Source organism: Scyliorhinus torazame, chromosome 18 (genome assembly GCF_047496885.1).
Source record: "Scyliorhinus torazame isolate Kashiwa2021f chromosome 18, sScyTor2.1, whole genome shotgun sequence".
NCBI lineage: Eukaryota > Metazoa > Chordata > Chondrichthyes > Carcharhiniformes > Scyliorhinidae > Scyliorhinus > Scyliorhinus torazame.
The window spans coordinates 39,555,580-39,577,248 of record NC_092724.1 but is presented as its reverse complement, the minus strand read 5'-3'; the positions used below and the strand labels follow the sequence as shown (position 1 = coordinate 39,577,248).

Genomic DNA, 21,669 nt, shown 5'->3' with positions numbered 1-21,669 from the left:
CCCAACTACCTTGACTTGACTGAGGTCCAGTGCAACAGGAGGCTCTGACTTCCAAACGAAGCTGTCACATCCATATGCCAGATGATTGGGCCAAAGGCACCCTCCAATTGTATGAGTGAATACCCACGGCCCGTGGCTTTCAAGGACACTGTCGCACTTAACTTTTATGCCCTTGGATCTTTCCAGGGGTCAGTGGCTAATCTTTGTGGAGCCTCGCAGTCAGCTGTACACAGCTGTGTCAAGCCTGGTGCTCTGTTCAGGCATGTGAGAACATTCATTCATTTTAGAATGGATCAAGCCAGCCAGGCTGACTGGGCCAGAGGCTATGCTGCAATTTGCAGGGCTGTCCATTGATTTCATTGTGGCCATGAAGGTGCCAGCCAAGCACCTTTGTCAATAGGAAGGAGTTTCACTCCATGAATGTACAGATAGTTTGTGACCACAAGTCCCATATTCTCCTGGTCTGGGCAAGATACCTTGATAGGTCCCACGATATTTCCATATTGTGCCACTCAAAAGTGCCAAGGTTGTTCGCAGCTTCGACAAGAGGTTATCCTTGAAAAGGTGGCTGATAACGTTTCTCAGGCACCCAAGGACAGTGACAGAGGAGAGATACAACCACTGCCATGTCTCCAAAAGGGTGGTGGTGGCGAGGACAATAGGTCTGCTGAAAATGAGGTTCCAATGTCTGGTCGACCCTGCAACATCTGTCAGAGCGAGTGTCACTCATCGCTATTGTCTGCCTGCCTCAGAGGAGGAATCCAATGAAGACTCAAATGCTGGAAAAAGGAGTCACCCTGCAAAGAAGCTGGGTCATATGAAGTTCACCTGCAATGAATGATGGCTGAACTGAACTGGGGCAACATCCTGGAACTCCCTCCCTGACAACACAGTGGGTGTACCTACCCCTCAAGGACTGCAGCGTTTCAAGAAGGCAACTCACCACCACTTTCTGAAGGGCAACTAGGGATGGGCAATAAATGCTGCCCTAACCAGCGACGCCTATATACCGTGACTTAATTAAAAAAAAGACAAGGTACGGCATCATCCTCTGTTCGGGTGCAGAGGTTCATAGAATCATTGAATTTACAGTGCTGAAGGAGATCATTCAGCCATCGAGGCTGTCCTGGCCCTTGGAAAGAACACCCTACTTAAGCCCACACCTGTACCCTAACCCAGCAACCCTACCTAACGTTTTTGGACACTTAAGGGCAATTTAGCATGGCCAATTCACCTAACCTGCACATCTTTGGACAGTGTGAGGAAACCAGAGCACCCGGAGGAAACCCACGCAGACACGGAAAGAACGTGCAGACTAATTAACTAATTAATTAACCCAGCAATGACAGAACATTGGCACCAAAATGTGATGCCCCCTATGTCTTGAATGAATATGCACCACAAGACATTTTTGGCGTGAATTAAACCGGACAGTTTTACCGTCTTTTGCCAGATTGCTTTTCGCTTAAAGGTCAAACATGTAATGGCGGAAAGTGGAGCAAGGACCATAGCACTGCAATGGTTGGCGCAACATGGATGGCACCAAAAATCTGCCGCTTCATGTAATGGGAGAGTCCCAAGAAGTTTGCATTGCAAATGCCAAGACAGTATCCACATGCTATGAGGCTAACAAAACTGCCTGGATGACCACCAGCATCTTTGGGACATGGATCAGGACAGTGGAAAAAACGTATCAGTGAAAGAGAAGGAGTGTTAGCTATGTGGAGAAGCTGAATAGACTCAGACATGTTTTCATTAGAAAGATGGAGATTGAGGGCTGACCTGATCGAGGTCTACAAGATTATGAGGGACATGGATAGAGTGGACGGGCAGGCACTCTTTCCCAAGGTGGAGGGGTCAGTCACCAGAGGGCATAGGTTTAAGGTCCGTGGGACAAAGATTAGAGGAGATGTGCGAGGTAGGTTTTTTAGAGGGTGGTGAGTGCGTGGAACACGTTACCAGGGGAAGCAGATACATTAACGGCGTTCAAAAGGCATCTTGACAAATACATGGATAGGATGGGTATAGGGGGATACGGCACAAGGAAGTGCTGAGGGTTTTGGCAAAGGTTGGTATCATGACCGGTACAGGCTTGGAGGGCCGAAGGGCCTGTTCCTGTGCTGTGTTGTTCTTTGATTGTCATAATTACAGCTGACTGTGCCACACACCGACACCGCTGGGCTCAAGGACATCAAGCTGATGTTATTGCCACCGAACACCAAGGCCAAGCTCCGCCAATGGATCAAGAGGTGATTAGGAACCTGAAAACTTACTCCCAACAAGAGCTGATCTCTATCAAGGCCATTAATAAGAAGCAGCAGTATAATCCAACTGGTCTCGAGGACAAGTTCACAATGGAGAAGGCATGGAAGATGGTGATAGAAACCATAATTACCAACTGCTTCCACCACTCTGGATTCAAACAGATTATGACTGCCACAAGAATGAGGAGGAGCATAGTGAGGCCAGTCAACCCGATGATGGGACAATTTTTGCTCGCCTCTGGGAGCCTGGCATGGAAATTCCATGAAACTTGAATGGAGATGAACTTATACAGCACAACAAAACTGACAGATGGTGGTATCATAGCTGCGTTACTTTCTTCAACCAAGGAGCCAGATGACACTGAAGAGTCAAATGAATGCCTGCCTGCCTGTTTCCCTCGCTGATGCTGCAAAGGCTGTCAGATACACCGGCATTTCGCACCGCAGCACGGCAACACCAAAAACATGTTTGGTTGCATTGACAACTGTACTGTGCACGTCCAAAGATAGCACACAAAGCAGAGAAGGCTTATGGAGTTTTCCGGAGCTAACGCCTGGTATTTTTCAATGTAAAGCTCTAGCCTTTTACAACGTACGACCACTGTAAGGTGTGAACAAATTGAATAAAGACTTTTTTTTACATATTTACAATTTTACGGCGTTTACATTTGGCATTTGAATCTGTTGTTTTGACATCAAAAATTCACTGCCACTCCGAAAAAGACTCTTTTATTCCCACTCTCCATTTCCTGTCTGTTGACTGATTCTCAATCCATGCCAATACATTGCCCCCTATCCCATGTGCTTTAATTTTGCTCACTAACCTCTTATGAGGGATCTTATCAAAAGCCTTCTGAAAACCCAAATATACCATATCCATTGGTTCTCCCATGTCTATTCTACTAGTTACATCCTCAAAAAACTCCATGCTGGCTTTGTCCAGTCCCCTTAATACATTCCAAATGTTCTGTTATCACATCTTTTATAATAGACTCAAGCATCTCCCCCACATTTGATGTCCGACCATCTAGTCTGTAATTCCCCCATTTTCTTTCCCTTTTTAAATAGTGGGGTCACATTAGCTACTCACCAATCTGTAGGAACTCCTCTAGAATTTTGGGAGATGACCACCTATATTTCCAGGGCCACTTCCTTTTATACTCTGGGATGTAGATTATTAGGCCCTGGTGATTTGTCAACCTTTAACGCATTAATTTCCCCAGTACCATTTTCTTACTAATTTCCTGAAATGTCACCCCCTCATCAGACCCTTGGCTCCCTAACATTCCTGGAAGGTTATTTGTTCTCTCTTTATTGAAGACCGAGCTAAAATATGTGTTACATTTTTCTGCTATTTCTTTGTTACTCATTATCATTTCCCCAGCTTCTGACTGTAAGGGACCTACATTTGTCTTTACTGATCCTTTTCTCTTCACATATTTATAGACATGATGTGGAGAAGCCGGCGTTGGACTGGGGTGGGCACAGTAAGAAGCCTTATAACACCAGGTTAAAGTCCAACAGGTTTGTTTCGAATCACTAGCTTTCGAAGCGCAACTCCTTCCTCAGGTGAAACGGATTAGTGCTGGGACCTTTGCTGTTCGTAGTATATATAAATCATTTGGAGGAAAATGTAACTGGTCTGATTAGTAAGTTTGCAGACGACACAAAGGTTGGTGGAATTGCGGATAGCGATGAGGACTGTCAGAGGATACTGCAGGATTTAGATCGTTTGGAGACTTGGGTGGAGAGATGGCAGATGGGGTTTAATCCAGACAAATGTGAGGTAATGTATTTTGGAAGGTCTAATGCAGGTAGGGAATATACAGTGAATGGTAGAACCCTCAAGAGTATTGACAGTCAGAGAGATCTAGGTATACAGATCCACAGGTCTGAAAGGTGCAACATAGGTGGAGAAGGTAGTCAAGAAGGCATACGGCATGCTTGCCTTCATTGGCCGGGGCATTGAGTATAAGAATTGGCAAGTCATGTTGCAGCTGTATAGAACCTTAGTTAGGCCACACTTGGAGTATAGTGTTCAATTCTGGTCACCACACTACCAGAAGGATGTGGAGGCTTTAGAGAGGGTGCAGAAGAGATTTACCAGGATGTTGCCTGGTATGGAGGGCATTAGCTATGAGGAGCAGTTGAATAAACTCGGTTTGTTCTCACTGGAACGACGGAGGTTGAGGGACGACCTGGTAGAGGCCTACAAAATTATGAGGGGCATTGACAGAGTGGATAGTCTGAGGCTTTTTCCCAGGGTAGAGGGGTCAATTACTAGGGGGCATAGGTTTAAGGTGCGAGGGGCAAGTTATAGAGGAGACGTACAAGACCATTTTTTTTACACAGAGGGTAATGGGTGCCTGGAACTCGCTACCGGAGGAGGTGGTGGGAGCAGGGACGATAGTGACATTTAAGGGGCATCTTGACAAATACATGAATAGAGGGATACGGACCCAGGAAGTGTAGAAGATTTTAGTTTAGATGGGCAGCATGGTCGGCACTGGCTTGGAGGGCCGAAGGGCCTGTTCCTGTGCTGTACTTTTCTTTGTTCTTTGAAACCCACACACAGGTCGCGACCCTGAGTTTGAAAACCCCTGACAAAAAATGTCTGGAGCTGGTCATGTAACTGCCAGTAACTCAGATATAATTGTATGTTTCAATTTCAGCTCGATTAGCTGGAGACCAACCTTTTTTAGCTGGAGACCAAATCTTTTGCCCAAGCAATTAACTTTTGGTTTGTCTTCATCTGTTGAATACTATAGGTGGCTTCCATGGATGTTGATAGGGCAGGCTCGAAGGTCATTCACAACCCCAGAAGTGTCATTGTCTGTGATGCTTTACCTGCTGTCTGTTCTTGATCGCTTTGGAATGTGTAGTAATGTAGATTAGAATTGGCCATCTTGCTGTGAGTTAAAATCTGATTCAACAAAATGTCTCTTTTGAAAGCCCAATTCATGTTTCCAGCCGATAGATTGATAAAAGCACACCTTTATAACAAGGGAGAGGGGTTGATGAAAGGTCAGAGTTAGAGGAATGAACTGAGATTGCAGTAATTAAGAATTCTATGGCAAGGCCATGGAGAGATTGGAAGACTGAAGATTTTAAGTTTAACATATTGGGGTTGCGGGGCGAATGCTGTTTAGCAAGGGTGGGGTGATCAGCAAGTGGGATCAGCAAGTCGAAGACGGGTTGTGTGCAGGCAAGGTTGCATATGTTGGAGGGAGGCCAGTAAGGAAAGCACTTGATTAGTCAAGTCTGGAGTCAGAGTGTATCCAGGGTGCAGTGGAAAGGCGGTAGAGATAAAGATGGTGAGTGTTGTCAAGTTGGAAAAAGTGTTTTTTGTGGTGGCTGGAAATGGAATTAAACTCATCGTCTCAAAACAAGATATCAAAATTGATTGTAAACGTCTGGTTGAATTCGGACAGTGGTTATGGGTAACAAAGAAATCAGAGACAAGAGAGAGGAGTTGATGGCGGGGAATGAAGATTTTCTCCTGGTTTCTGGTAAAATTTAAAAAACAAATAAAACCCAGGTTTTTCAATCTGCATTTTTTAAAAAACTGACTTTAAAGATTGCTTCTGTAAGATCAGTAACTGGATAAATTCAGCGAGTCTTAAGGAACCACATTCATTGGTTACAGTTGAGGTGCCCAAGATGTCGAACCCAGTGATTATTTTCTAGTAGATCGCTCGCTTTCTGTGCACTGCCTATGCGCAGAGCTGGCGCATGCGTGGTACACACTTTCTGTGTGCATTTTTTCCATTGCAAAGATAAGAGTAAACTTTATATGATACAATAAAAATTAAAATATATACTTACTGTTGTGTATTGTTGGTGAAGGCCGCTGCAAAAATCCTGCATAAGATGCTTCCCATGGGTTGAAAGCAGAATGTAGTGAGCACAGTTCAGAATACTTCCACCTGTTAACTAGGTTGGCAGCGGGTTAGACATTAGCCTTGCAGCATTTAAAAATAAATTTAGAGTACCCAATTATTTTTTCTCCAATTAAGGGGCAATTTAGCACGGCCAATCCACCTAACCTGCACATCTTTGGGTTGAGGGGGTGAAACCCACGCAGGCATGGGGAGAATGTGCAAATTCTACATGGACAGTGACCCACGGCCGAGATTCGAACCCGGGTCCTCAGCGCTGCAGTCCCAGTGCTAACCACTGCGCCACATGCCGCCCTAGCCTTGCAGCTTTGAACTCAGATTTTACCCAGGCTGATGAAATGTAACGTCCACCGACCTGTGTTTACTGCAAAAGCATTGTGCAGTACAAGTGGCCTTCCCTGCATTATTGTAAGATTTTACCCTTGGGTTTTAATCCAATTCCTAGTGGTAAGGATCAACAACACACACATATGTCCTCACTGATTTGCATTTATATTAAAAATAAAAGACACCCTGGATCCATAGAATAAGTACCAACTGAATATTACACAACATTAAACCGTTGCTACTTAGGGTACAGAAGCCAATGCTATATCACAGGATTTGTAATCCAGAGACCTGGATTAATGATCTGGGGACAAAAGTTTAAATCCCAACATGCAGCTGTTCAATGAATTAAACTGGTTAAAGTTCTGGAACCAGTGACCCTAAAAGTGCCAGATTATTGTAAAAACCCATCTGCTTTACTAACGCCCTTTAAGGGAGGAAATCATTGCAAAATGTGTGCAAGGGTGTTCTCGGTGCATTTTTCTTCTTTTTATCCATAGACAGGCAGTATAAGGCCGATATAGTGCAAAATGTTTGAATGTCCCTTTGTGGAGGGGAGGATGCATGTTGAAAAAGTAGAATCTCAAGTCACTAAAGTCTGGGCACCCCGAGTTCCAGAGTGGAGAAGCTGAAAGGGCTTGCAGATTTTTGCTATGCCTCCGGACACATCCAGCCCTGGTAGTTTGTGCATAGTCCAGCTACTGATCCTATTTTCTTTTATAAAAAAAATAAAATATATATTTATTCAAAATTTTCAACAACCCCCCCCCCCCAACAAGAAAAAGAAACAAAAACACAACAAGCCGAAATTATACATTGGATTTCCCCCATATACAATAACCCCCCCATAACAGTAAAAAATACAAAGAGGGAAACCCCCCACCTTAACCCAAACGCCACCCCAAAAGAACCCCCCCCCCCTGCCCCTGGGCTGCTGCTGCTGACCTCCTCCTAACGCTCCGCGAGATAGTCTAGGAACTGTTGCCAGCACCTGAAAAACCCTTGCACAGACCCTTGCAAGGCAAACTTTATCCTCACCAGCTTGTTGAACCCTGCCATGTCATTGATCCAAGCTTCCACACTAGGAGACTTCGCATCTTTCCACAGTCACAAAATCCTCCGCCGGGCTACCAGAGACGCAAAGGCCAGAATACCGGCCTCTTTCGCCTCCTGCACTCCCGGCTCGTCCGATACCCCAAAAACTGCTAATCCCCAGCTCGGCTTGACCCGGGCGTTCACCACCTTGGACATAGTCCTCGCAAAACCCCTCCAAAACCCATCCAGCGCCGGGCACGACCAGAACATATGGACGTGATTTGCCGGGCTCCTCGAGCACCTCCCACATCTGTCCTCCACCCCAAAGAACCTACTCAACCTCGCCCCTGTCATATGCGCTCTGTGAGTGACTTTAAACTGTATTAGGTTGAGCCTGGTGCAAGAGGAGGAAGAATTAACCCTACTCCGGGCATCAGCCCACAGACCCTCAACTGTCTCCTCCCTCAGCTCCTCCTCCCACTTGTCCTTTAACTCCTCCACCGAGGCCTCCTCCTCTTCCTGCAGCTCCTGGTAAATCGCCGAAACTTTGCCTTCTCCAACCCCCACACCCGAAGTCACCCTGTCCTGAATCCTACGTGCCGGAAGCAGCGGGAATTCCCTCACCTGCCGCCTCACAAACGCCCTCACTTGCATGTACCTGAAAGCATTTCCCGGGGGTCGCCCAAACTTCTCCTCCAGCGCCCCTCGGCTCGCAAATGTCCCATCAATGAACAGGCCCCCCATTCTTCTAATCCCTGCCCGATGCCAGCTCCAAAACCCCCCATCCATCCTTCCCGGGACGAACCGATGATTCTCCCGAATCGGGGACCAAACCGAGGCTCCCACCTCGCCCCTGTGTCGCCTCCACTGCCCCCAGATCTTCAGCGTCGCAGCCACCACCGGACTCGTGGTGTACCTTGTCGGCGAGAGCGGCAGCGGTGCCGCCACCAGCGCCCTCCGGCTCGTGCCCACACAGGACGCCATCTCCAGCCTCTTCCACACCGCCCCCTCTCCACTTACGGATCATCGCCACATTGGCTGCCCAATAATAGCCACATAGATTCGGCAGCGCCAGCCCCCCCCCCCCCCGTCCCTGCTACGCTCCAGAAACACCCTCTTCACCCTCGGTCTTATTCGCCCACACAAATTCCATGATGCTCCTGCTTACCCGTTTGAAAAAGGCCTTGGGGATCAAAATGGGAAGGCACTGGAACACAAAGAGAAACCTCGGAAGGACCGTCATTTTGACCGACTGCACCCTACCCGCTAGTGAGAGTGGCAGCATATCCCATCTTTTAAAATCCTGCTCCACAAACCGCGTCAAATTGTGCTTGTGCAGGGCCCCTCAACAGCTAGCTACTTGGATCCCTAGGTACCGAAAGCTCCTTTCCGCCCTCTTCAGCGGTAGCTCATCTATCCCCCTTCCCTGGTCCCCAGAATGCACCACAAAGAGCTCACTCTTCCCTACGTTGAGTTTATACCCCGAAAAGTCCCCAAACTCCCTAAGGATCCGCATGACCTCCGCCATCCCCTCCGCTGGATGGGCAACATACAACAACAGGTCATCGGCATACAACGACACCCGGTGTTCCTGGACTCCCTCAGTGCCATGACCAGCGGCTCAATTGCCAGTGCAAACAACAAGGGGGATAAGGGACAACCCTGCCTCGTCCCCCAGTACAGCCGAAAGTACTCCGACCTCCGCCGGTTCGTAGCCACACTCGCCACAGGGGCTCTATATAGCAGCCTGACCCAATTGATGAACCCCTCCCCGAACCCAAACCTCCGCAACACTTCCCAAAGATACTCCCACTCCACCCGATCAAAGGCCTTCTCCGCGTCCATAGCTGCCACTACCTCTGCTTCCCCCTCCACCGAGGGCATCATAATCACATTCAGGAGCCTCCGCACATTAGTATTTAGCTGCCTACGCTTCACAAATCCCATCTGGTCCTCGTGAATCACCCCCGGGACACAGTCCTCTATTCTCGTAGCCAGCACCTTCGCCAGCAACTTAGCGTCAACATTGAGAAGCGAGATCGGTCTATACGACCCACATTGCAATGGATCCTTGTCCCGCTTCAAAATCAAAGAAATCAGCGCCCTGGATATTGTCGGGGGCAAGGTCTCCTCCTCCCTCGCCTTATTCAAAGTCCTCACTAGCAACGGGCCCAGCAGGTCCATGTATTTCCTGTAAAATTCAACCAGGAACCCATCCGGCACCGGGGCCTTCCCATCTGCATGCTCCCTAATCCTTTAACCAGCTCCTCCAGCCCAATCAGCGCCCCCAAACCAGCAACCTGCTCCTCCTCTCTCGGGAACCTCAGCTGATCTAGGAATCGTCGCATCCCCTCCTCCCCCGCTGGGGGCTCAGACCTGTACAGATCCCCGTAGAAGTCCCTAAATACCTTGTTTGTTCTCACCGCACTCCGTACCGTATTCCCCCCTCTATCCCTAGTGCCAGCATCCGACTCGCCTTCTCCCCATACTCATAAGCTGCCCCTTGCGCTTTCCTCCGTTGTGCCTCTGCTTTCCCCGTGGTCATCAGGTCGAATTCCGCCTGGAGGTTCCGTCGCTCCCCAAGTAGCCCCTCCTCGGGGGCCTCTACATAACTCCTGTCCACCCTTAAAATCTCCCCCACCAACCTCTCCCTCTCCCTCCTCTCTCTCTTCTCCCTGTGGGCCCTAATGAAGATTAGCTCTCCCCTGACCACCGCCTTCAATGCCTCCCAGACTACCCCCAACTGCACCTCCCTGTTGTCGTTGGCCTCCAAGTATCTTTCAATACACCCCCGCACCCGCCCGCTCACCCCCTCATCCGCCAAAAGTCCCACATCGAGGCGTCACAGCGGTCGCTGGTCCCTCTCCTCCCCAACTCCAGCTCCATCCAATGCGGGGCGTGGTCCGAGATGGCTATGGCCAAATATTCCGTTCCCTCCACTTTCGGGATTAGCGCCCGACTCAATATGAAAAACTCTATCCGGGAGTAGGCTCTATGGACATGGGGGAAAATAAGGAGAATTCCCTGGCCAGCGGCCTGGCAAACTTACATGGATCCACTCCCCCATCTGGTCCATAACCCCCCTGAGCACCTTGGCCGCAGCCGGCCTCTTAACCGTCCGAGACCTAGACCGGTCCAGTGCTGGGTCCAGCACCGTGTTGAAGTCGTCGTCTCCCCCCCCCCCCTATTATCAAGCTTCCTACCTCCAGATCTGGAATCCGACCCAGCATGTGTTTCATAAATCCGGCATCAACCTAATTCGGGGCATAAACGTTCACCAGTACCACCCGCACACCCTGCAACCTACCACTCACCATCACATATCGACCTCCACTACGACTAGCCATCTCCCTACCCGGGCCCTCCTGACTGGCCCGTTCAGGCCCCTCACATTCGAAGTTATCAGCCGGATCAGGCCCCCCCCCCCCCCCCCCCCCCCCCCCCCCCCAACGACTAGCCATCTCCTTTTCTAGGCCAACCACATGCCCGCGCCTCCCGCATGCTCCAGTCCCCCAGGCGGCGGACCCCCGCCCCGACTACCTCTCCTACATCCAGCTCCCCTTTGGCCAGTGCAGCAGCAACCCAGTTCCCCCCTTCCCCCAACTAGATCCTCATCTAGCCATTTTGCTCCCCCAATGAGACTCCTGTAAGTCAGCTGACCCCGGCCTCTTCCACCATTCCATCGATCCCCCAGTGTGAGAATCCCCCCCACCCCTTGGCAATCAGTGCGCGCTCCTCTCCAGCACACCCCCCGCGCCCCCATCATTCGCTAACGTGGGAAAAAGCCCGCGCTTTCCCTCTGGACCGGCCCCACCCCCTCTGGCGCAGCTCCTTTTTTGTGGCCTTACCCCAACTCCCCATCCCCGGGCCTCCACCCCCCCTCTTCCTCCGCGGGCCCCTGCCCCTCCAACAGCGACGCCCACACTCTCCCACAGCCCCACATCAAATCCATTCACCCATCCCCACCCAGCACCAAAACAAAAAGAACATCCCCAAACACAGTAAACACCCCCCCCCACGACAAACCCTCAGTTTGAGTCCAACTTTTCAGACTGAATAAAGTTCCGTGCCTCATCAGGCGTCTCAAAATAGTGGTGCCGATCTTGGAACGTGACCCACAATCGCGCTGGCTGCAGCATCCCGAACTTCACCCCCTTCCGATGGAGAACTGCCTCTGCCCGGTTAAAACCAGCCCCCTTCTTAGCCACCTCTGCACTCCAGTCCTGGTAGATTTGGATCTCCGTGTTCTCCCACCTGCTGCTCCGTTCTTTTTTGGCCCATCTCAGGACGCACTCTCTGTCCATAAAGCGGTGGCACCTCACCACGACAGCCCTTGGCGGCCCGTTGGCTTTGGTCTCCTTGCCAGGACCCGATGAGCCCCATCCAGCTCCTTGGGCGTCGGGAAAGCTCCCGCGCCCATCAGCGATCTCCAGGTCCTCATATTTTTCCTGCCACCTCTTGTGCAGCGCCTCGTGCGCCTCCACCTTCACCACCAGGCCCAAGATCTTGTCCTCGTTCTCCGATGCTTTTTGCTGCACCTCCCGGATCGCCGCCCCTTGGGCCTTCTGGGTCTCCACAAGCTTCTCAATCGACGCCTTCATTGGCGCCAGCATTTCTGTCTTCAGCTCTGCAAAGCAGCATTTAAGGACCTCCTGCGACCACTGCGTCCACGCTGCTTGGTCTCCACCCGCCGCCATCTTGCTTCTCCTCCCTCGCACTTTCTGCTGCACCAGAATCACTTTCTTAACCGCTCCACTCCTGGTCCAATTCATACAATGCCGGGGGAACCTTGCTGTCACCTTCACACACTGGGAGCCGTCGAACAATTGCCGTTGGGGCCCCTCTAAAGAGCCAAAAGTCCGTTCCTGGCGGGAGCTGCTGAACGTGCGCCCTACCCCGACATAGCCGCAACCGGAAGTCATTCTCTCAGGTCTTGAGTGTGGCATGATGCTAACACAAATTCTAACAGGTTTGTATTTCAGAACCCAATCTGGGGGCTGCATCTAGACTGAACATTAAAAGTACATCGACATTTACTTTGCTCTGGAATTGGCGTATCGAGTAAGAATGTATGTTTTGTGTTATTTCAGAGAATGACTGATAAATGTTTCAGGAAGTGTGTTGGGAAACCAGGAAGTTCACTGGACAACTCTGAACAGGTAACAGCTTCTGCTTTAAGTCAAGACATGTTCTACAATAGACAGTCTCTTGAGTTTGAAATCTCTCAGTTACATTTAAAGATGGAATATGGAAATTAAAGTAAGATCTGATGCTATACTGATAACCACGTGTACTGGGAAGATTAACAGAACTAAAGAGGACAAATTACCTGAATGAAATACCCACAGCCTAGGGTCGTAAAAGACAACTGCAGAGATAGTAAATGCACTGGTTTTGATCTTCAAAATTCCATAAATTCTGGAACTGTCGTAGCGGATTGGATAGTAGTAAATGTAACACCACTATTCAAGGAAAGAGGGATAGAGAAAATGAGGCACTACATTCAGTCATTGAGGAAATGCTAAAATTCATTATTAAGGAAGTGATAACAGGGCACTTAGATATTCATAATATGATTAAGCAGAATTAACATGAATGTATGAAAAAGAGGGGGCGATCCTGGACTTAATTTTTGGTAACAAAGTTGGGCAAACATTTTGCAGACAGTGATCATAACTCCATTAGATTCAAGATTGTTATGGAAAAGGACAAAGCTGGGCCAGAAATCATAGCTCTAAGCTGCGGGAAGACCGATTTTAATAAGATCAAATATGGTTTGACCAGATTGGATTGGGAGTGGGAGCAGACACTTTTAGGTAAATCTGTGACAGCATAGTGGGACATATTCAAAAAGGAAATAGGGAGAGTACAGTATTGGGACCAACAAATCCTGTGAACCCTGGATATCGAGGGAAAAATAGCATTGGATAAGGAGAAAAAGGGAGGCTTACGGCAGATATCAAGGGCTCAAAAGAGCAGAGGCCCTAGAGGCTTATATAATGTGCAAGAGGGAACTTAAATAGGAGATCAAAAAGGGGACCAGAAAGGATACTGGCAGGTAAAATAAAGGAAAATCCTTAAGTTTACTAAGGGTAAAAGGATAACTAGGGAGAGAGTAGGTCCCGTTAAGGACCACAGTGGTAATTTGTGTGTGGAGCTGGAGGATGTAGGTAGGGTTCTAAATGAATACTTTGTGTCGGTGTTCAGTGTAGGGGCTGTTTTGGAAATAGAAATAAGGGAGAAGGACTGTCATAAAATTAAAGAAATTAACATAGACAGAGAGGAGGTTCTGAGTGGTCTAGCAGGCTTAAAAGTTAACAAATCTCCAGGTCCAGATGAAATGTATCTCAGGCTGTTGAATAAGGCAAGGGAGGAAATAGCAGGGGCGCTGGCATTAATTTTCAATTCCTCTCTGGCCACAGGAGAGGTGCCGGAGGACTGGAGGATAGCCAATGTGCCATTATTCAAGAATGGAGGAAGGGATAAACCAGGAAACTACAGGCCAGTCAGTCTAAGCTCAGTGGTGGGGAAACTATTGGAACCAATCCTGGGAGACAAAATTAATCTGCATTTGGAGAGGCAGGGATTAATCAAGAACAGTCAGCACGGTTTAGTTAAGGGGCAGTCATATCTGACCAACTTGATTGAATTTACCGGAGAGGTGACAAGGTACGTAGATGAGGGCAGTGCATTTGACGTAGTCTGCTTGGATTTGAGCAAGGCTTTCGATCGATAAGGCCCCACACGAGAGAGTGATAGTGAAGGGAAGAGCCCGTGGGATCCAAGGAAAATTGGATCCAGAATTAGCTGAGTGGCAGGGAGCAGAGGGTGATGGTCGAGCGTTCTTTTCTGACTGGAAGCCTGTGTCCAGTGGGGTCCCACAGGGGCCCTTGCTGTGGTTGAACTAAATGATTTAGACATGAATGTAGGAGGGTTGATCAGTAAGATTGTGGATGATATGAAAATTGGTGGGGTGGTAAATAGTGAGGAGGAGAGCCTTGGATTAAAGGAGGACAAAGATGGGTTGGTCAGATGGGCTGATCAGTGGCAAATTGAATTAAATCTGGGCACGTGTGTGCTGCTGCACTTGGGCAGGACAAATACAGCAAGTGAATACATGATAAACTGCCAAACCCTGGGAAGCACTGAGGATCAGAGGAACCTTTTGTGTGCATATACACTGATCCCTTAAGATAGCAGGACAGGTAGATACAATGGTTAAGAAGGCATATAGAATACTTGCCTTTATTAGCCGAAGCATAGAGTTTAAGAGCAGGGAGGTTATGCTGGAACTGCATAAAATGTAGATTAGGCCATAGCTAGTGTATTGTGTGCAGTTCTGGAATCCACGTTATGAGAGGCATGTGATAGCACTGGAAATGGTGCAGAGGAGATTTACCAGGATGTTGCCTGGTCTGTGAAATTTTAGCTATGAAAAGAGTTTTCATAGACTGGGGTTGTTTTCCTTGGAGCAGAGGAGACTGAGGGGGTATATGATTGAGATGTAGAGCATTATGAGGGGTGTAGATAGAGTGGACAGGAAGAAATGTTTCCCCTTGGTGCTGGGATCAATGACCAGGGGACATAGATTTAAGGCATGGGGCAAATGTTATAGAGGGGATGTGAGGAAAAACCTTCTTCATCCAGATGGTGGTGGGAGTCTGGAACTCACTGCCTGAAAGGGTAGTAGAGGCAGAGACCCTCATAACAAGACATATTTAGGTGTGCACTTGCGATGCCAAGGCTATGTGCCAAATGCTGGAAAATGGGGTTAGAATATTTAGGTGGTTGTTTTTGATTCGCGCAGACGTGATGAGACAAAAGGCCTTTACTGTGCTGCAGAACTCTTTGATTCTAAAGGGAAATGATAACAAATCTATTGGGGAGTTTTTTGAGGTTGTAACTAATGAGGAACCAGTGGATATATAGTATCTTTGGATTTTCAAAAGATATCTGACACGGTCCAAGAAAAGTTGTTGCACAAAAAAGGGCTCGGGGGTTGGGATAACATCAGCGTGGATAATGGATTTATTAATGGGCAGAAAACAGACTAGGAATAAACAGGTTATTTTTAAGTTGGTAGACTAATGGCATGTAAAGATCAGTGCTGGCCTCAGCTATTTACAATCTATATTAATAAATTAGATGAATGGACTGAATGTAATGAATCCAAGTTTGCTAATGGTACAAATATGGTGGGCAAGTCAATGAAAACAGAAAATGCTGAAATTACTCCGCAGACATGGCAGCATTTGTGGTGTGGTAAACAGAGTTAATGTTTCAGGAATGTGACCTTGAATCAGAACTGGGAAAAGTCAAAAGTGCAATTGATTCTGAGGAAGTGAAAAGGGAGGGGGGAACTAAAGGGAAAGGTCTATGCGAGGGTGGAGGGTGGGAGAGTTTAAATGATAAAAGTGTTCATGGCGCAAAGCCAAAGGGATGGGAATGGGACACGTAAATAGACTGGGGCTGGTTTAGCACAGTGGGCTAAACAGCTGGCTTGTAATGCAGAACAAGGCCAGCAGCACGGGTTCAATTCCCATACAGGCGCCAGAATGTGGCGACTAGGGGCTTTTCACAGTAACTTCATTGAAGCCTACTTGTGACAATAAGCTATTATTATTATTTGGAGCATGGCAAAGAGCTGGGGTAGTACAATTAAGAGATCTATTTGTAGATGGGACGTTTGCGAGTTTGGGAGCGCTGACGGAGAAATATGGGTTGCCCCAAGGGAATGCATTTCGGTATATGCAATTGAGGGCTTTTGTGAGGCAACACGTGAGGGAATTCCCGCAGCTCCTGACGCAGGAAGTGCAGGATAGAGTGATCTCAGAGACATGGGTGGGGGACGGTAAGGTAGCGGACATATACAGGGAGATGAGGGACGAGGGGGAGATCATGGTAGATGAGCTGAAAGGGAAATGGGAAGAAGAACTGGGGGAGGAGATTGAGGAGGGGCTGTGGGCGGATGCCCTACGTAGGGTAAATTCATCATCCTCGTGTGCCAGGCTAAGCCTGATACAATTTAAGGTGCTACACAGGGCGCATATGACTGGAGCACGGCTTAGTAAATTTTTGGGGGTAGAGGATAGGTGTGCGAGATGTTCGAGAGGCCCAGCGAATCACACCCACATGTTCTGGTCATGCCCGGTACTACAGGGGTTCTGGGTGGGGGTGGCAAAGGTGCTTTCGAAGGTGGTGGGGGTCCGGGTCGAACCAAGCTGGGGGTTGGCTATATTTGGGTTTGCAGAAGAGCCGGGAGTGCAGGAGGCGAGAGAGGCTGACGTGTTGGCCTTTGCGTCCCTTGTAGCCCGGCGCAGGATATTGTTAATGTGGAAGGAAGCTAAGCCCCCGGGGGTGGAGACCTGGATAAACGATATGGCAGGGTTCATAAAGTTAGAACGGATTAAGTTCGTGTTAAGGGGTTCGGCTCAGGGGTTCACCAGGCGGTGGCAACCATTCGTCGACTACCTCACAGAAAGATAGAGGGAACGGAAAAGAAGTAGATAACAGCAGCAACCCAGGGGGGAGGGGAGGGTGGGGGGGAGGAATTGGACGGACTCTCAGGGATGTTATTGTACATGTATAGGTATTTGGTATATGTAATTGTATATTGGACTGTTGGACTGTAATTTTGGAGAGTATTTATTTTGGACAAGGCAGTTGCCATTTAGTTTTGTTTTTGTTTATATATTATTTATTTATTTGTTTAAAACTGGCCACGGCTATTTATATTGCTTTATTGTTGTGTAAAAGAAACACTACGTATTGTTATGTTTGGCCAAAAAACTCGAATAAAATATATATATTTTAAAAAGCTATTATTATTAAAAGATCTGTTTAGAGGAGGTGTGAATGGCAGTATTATGGATAGTTGCTATCCAAAAGCCAAAATAAGGAAAAGAGAAATGAGAGAGATAAAAAATAAACCAGCAAAGACAAAGGAAATAAAATTGGCAGAATTATTACGATCTGTTTGTATTATTTTGTATCAGTGGTGGGGAAAGTATGCTATGAGGATGACACAAAGTCTGCTAAGGAATAGAGTGTGGCAGATAGAGACCAATGCGGGGAAATTAGGTTATTCACTTTGGTATGGAGAATAGAACATCCTTGGCGGGATTCTCCATTTCCGAGACTGGCATCGACGCCATGTGGAACAAAATCGATTCCAATGAAAAACGGTGTGGGGTCTGTGATTGACACTCGGGAGGCTGACAGGTTGCAGCTGCGTATACACATTACATTCCCCACACACACTCAGCCCAGCTACAAGATAGCACAGGTTGTGCTGGAGTGCGCGCATACAGCTGATGGGTCAGTTGGAGCCAGAGGGCACCTGGGGGGGGTCCCCTGGGGTGTACACCTATACAACCCTAAATTCAGAGTGGGCTGTCAGCGGTGTGCGCAGCTGCATGGCTGCCTTGCCGACTGTGGCAATAGTGTTCCGTGCCTGTCCACCCTGACCCCACAGCCCACCTCCTGGCCATCCCTCGCTACTCTCCCCGGCTGAAGCCCCCTCGGCCAGCGGCACACTGTCAGCAAGTTATGGCGATATTGGACATTTTCCGTACCCCCTCTCCCTCAGCAGCCACGATGTCAGTTTCACAATTTTATAAAGCACAAGTGAACTGCGCCGTCGGAAACCCGGCCAATCGGAGGAGGAGAATCGCGGAGGCTGCGGAGAAAACCGGGCCAGGCCCACTAATGATATACAAATGGTGACACTGTACGTGCGTTCCGGTACGCACTGACACCGCTGTCGAGGTAATGGAGAATTGCGGTTTGGAGCCAAATCGGCACCCGCTATGATTTTGGCGTCGGGACCTATTCTCTGCCCAATCACGTTTCGCGATTTCAGCGTCGGCAAACGGAGAATCCCACCCCCTATTTTTTAAATTGTGAGGAACTGTATATTTGGTGTTTGGGGGTTTGGGTGGCAGCAAAACACTAAAAGTTAACGTGCATCTCCAGCATGCTATTAGGAAGTCAAATGGTATGTTGGCCTTTCTTGCCAAGAGTTTGGAGTGCACAAGAGTAAGGAGGTTTGGCAGGCTCGAGGTGCCATATAACCTACTCCTTCCCCAATCTCTCATATTCTGTTCACTGTGCCTGTCCTCCCCCATTTCTCACCCCCAGCACCCCTTTCCAATAGCCTTGCAATTTTCTCTGCTTCAAGTATTTATCCAGTTCTTTTTTGAAAGTTATTACTGAATCAACCTTTCAGGAAGTGCATTGCAGATCATAACAATCAAAACTATTCTCCTTGGGCGCGATCTAATGGAAAAGTTTCCAAGTGTTATTTCAGGTGGGTTTTGCTGGGAGTTTCTCCCTGGCTCTGTCGGCGAGCTCCCCACCGCTATCGAACCACACATTCTCGGGGCTTGGGGACTTTCTCTCCGGGCTAGCCCTCACTTAGAATTTCTTTTGTCACTGGGGAGCTGAATCCGTTGGCCAGACAGAGTTTGGGCCGCCATTTTGAAAGGGTACCCTGATCTCTAAGTGAGCTTGAGGGACCCCCACAAACCCACCCACGGCCACTGCCACCCCCACACACATGGGCATTACCCCAAATCCCCCCCAACTGAAGCCACCCCGCTAAGCGGCAGCTGAGGGCCCCACATTTTCAGGCCACCTCACCCCCCTTTTTGCCCTTCACCCCCCCCCCCCCAATCTTTTGGAGGCCACTTCATATCCGCCCTTCACCCCCACCACCCTTCATACCCCCCCTCATCCCTCCTTTCTACTCAGACCCTGAATCTTCACAGTGCCACCATGGCAGTGCCACCCAGGCACCTTGGCAGTGCCAGGGTAGCTGTGCCAAGGTGGTAGCCTCGCAGTGTCAATGTATCCGGGTGCAAGGGGGACAGCCAGGATGTCACCCTGCCCTGTCCCCATCCACTCCAGGGGCCTCCAAAGACCTGGGAGCCCCCTCTTCCCCCCCCCCCCCCCCCCCCCCCCCAGGTGCCATGACATCTGGTCCATGTTTGTGTGGATCAGTACTAATCGGCACCTGCGTGACTTCTTGCTGGGGAGCCAGTTGGATCTCAGGAGGCCATTAAATTGGGCGACCCCCTCATTAATGAGATGGAGATTTGCCTTATTGTGAATTATTGGTTTCTCGCCACTTTTGGGTGGAATCCGGATCCCGCTAATGGGAGCAAGCCGGCGGGGTTCCTGATTTGGGATTCTCCCGTGATCGAACCGGTCCGTACAGAACTTTACCGTGTGCAATCCGCCCGTTAAATCCCGCCCTTTATTTCACCTTTAGCTCTTTCGCCAATTATCTTCAATCTGTGTCCTCTACTTCCTGGAAGTACTGCCACTGAAATCTTGTAGCTGAGCTGCCTCCACTGTGGAGTAATAGACACATCTAACTGTTCACAAACATATACATCACATCTAATCGTTCACAAACACATTCATCACATCTACCCTTTCACACATTCATCACATCTAACCATTCACAAACACATTCATCACATCTAACCATTCACAAACACATTCATCACATCTACCCATTCACAAACACATTCACCACATCTACCCATTCACAAACACATTCATCACATCTACCCATTCACAAACATATTCATCACATCTACCCATTCACAAACACATTCATCACATCTACCCATTCACAAACACATTCACCACATCTACCCATTCACAAACACATTCATCACATCTACCCATTCGCAAACACATTCATCACATCTAACCGTTCACAAACACAATCATCACATCTACCCATTCACAAACACATTCATCACATCTAACCGTTCACAAACACATTCATCACATCTACCCATTCACAAACACAATCATCGCTTGAACTTGTACATATATTTGAAAGTATGTTGAACTTTCACGCTTTTAGCATTATGAATATGATAACTATCTGTTGCTGCATGTTTGAAAACACTTAAAGTCCCTGTTTCATCGATCACTGGCAGAGTTTCTTCATGTTGCTATATGATGTTGTGGTGGAACTGTTGTCTCCGCATCTCTGATTGGAATCCATAGACTACTCTGCAACGCTCAAAGTACACAAACGACAGCACCGTGTGAGTAATTCACTCAGTCATATATTCACCTCAGGGCAGCACGGTGGCCTAGTGGTTAGCACAGCTGCCTCACGCTGCTGAGGTCCCAGGTTCGGTCCCAGCTCTGGGCCACTGTCCGTGTGGAGTTTGCACATTCTCCCCGTGTCTGAGTGGGTTTCGCCCCCACAACCCAAAAATGTGCAGAGTAGGTGGATTGTCCACACTAAATTGCCCCTTAATTGGAAAAAATTATTAGGTAATCTAAATTTAAAAAAAAAAAAAGTCATATATTCATCTCAACTCTGGAAATATTTACTGAGACCTATTCATTTGGCACCCTTTGCTTCCGAACCTCAGGAATGAAAATATGGAAACTCCTACAATTTTCATACCTGCGCTCAGGTTGTAATGTCATCACTTTACTGTTACCTCAGATTACAACATATTTTATTTAAGTGGAATCGAAGTCTGGAGGAATAATTTTTATTCTAAAACCTGCTTTTCATAGAAAAGAACGATTAACTTTACAGGACTGACCTTTTTTTTTTTTGAAAATGTAATTTTCCTGCCACGTAAAATGGTAGTATAGGGTTAGGTGGTTGTGCTTTTCATGTTTCAGTTTGCAGTGCAATCCTTCTGGTACATTCCATTCCCTAACAGCATCAAAGTGGACGAGCAGGAAATGGGATCCAGTGTGTGGAATGATAGCCTCATGTCCCTGCAAGTAAAATCAGTGCTGCTCACCAACCCCTGTGTATTGAATCAGGTTCACACCCTACTCTCTTTTAATCATGTCTTTCAGAAATGTATAGCTATGTGCATGGATCGATACATGGATGCCTGGAACACAGTATCTCGAACATACAACTCCCGACTACAGCGAGAGCGTGCACAAATGTAACTGCACAGCAAACGAACAAGTCTTACTGCATTTGTACCGATCTGAGAGAGAGAAGAACTCAAGCAAAGGAAGGATGTATAATATAGAACAGTGTACGTTTCAGGAAAGTTGCTAACTTGTCTACGTTATAAAACAATTGTGTCAGCCTGTATTCTGTGGATTTAATTATGGCTGTAATAAAAGTACATGATATTGAA

At 48.0% G+C, this 21,669-nt stretch overlaps 1 protein-coding gene across 2 annotated transcripts in view; it reads left to right on the top strand.

Annotated features, from left to right (window-relative positions):
• Positions 1-21,669, top strand: part of timm13 (translocase of inner mitochondrial membrane 13 homolog (yeast)) — a 26,385-nt gene extending 4,716 nt beyond the window's left edge. Inside the window, exons 2-4 of one of the 2 annotated variants that reach the window (XR_011936116.1) lie at positions 12,616-12,684; positions 20,482-20,592; positions 21,374-21,669. Coding sequence is in view for 1 of the 2 variants with exons in the window: in XM_072482623.1 (XP_072338724.1) it covers positions 12,616-12,684; positions 21,374-21,472 (168 nt within the window). In the remaining variant the exon portion in view is untranslated. The remainder of the gene's footprint in view (positions 1-12,615; positions 12,685-20,481; positions 20,593-21,373) is intronic. The other variant, XM_072482623.1, reaches the window with a different exon arrangement.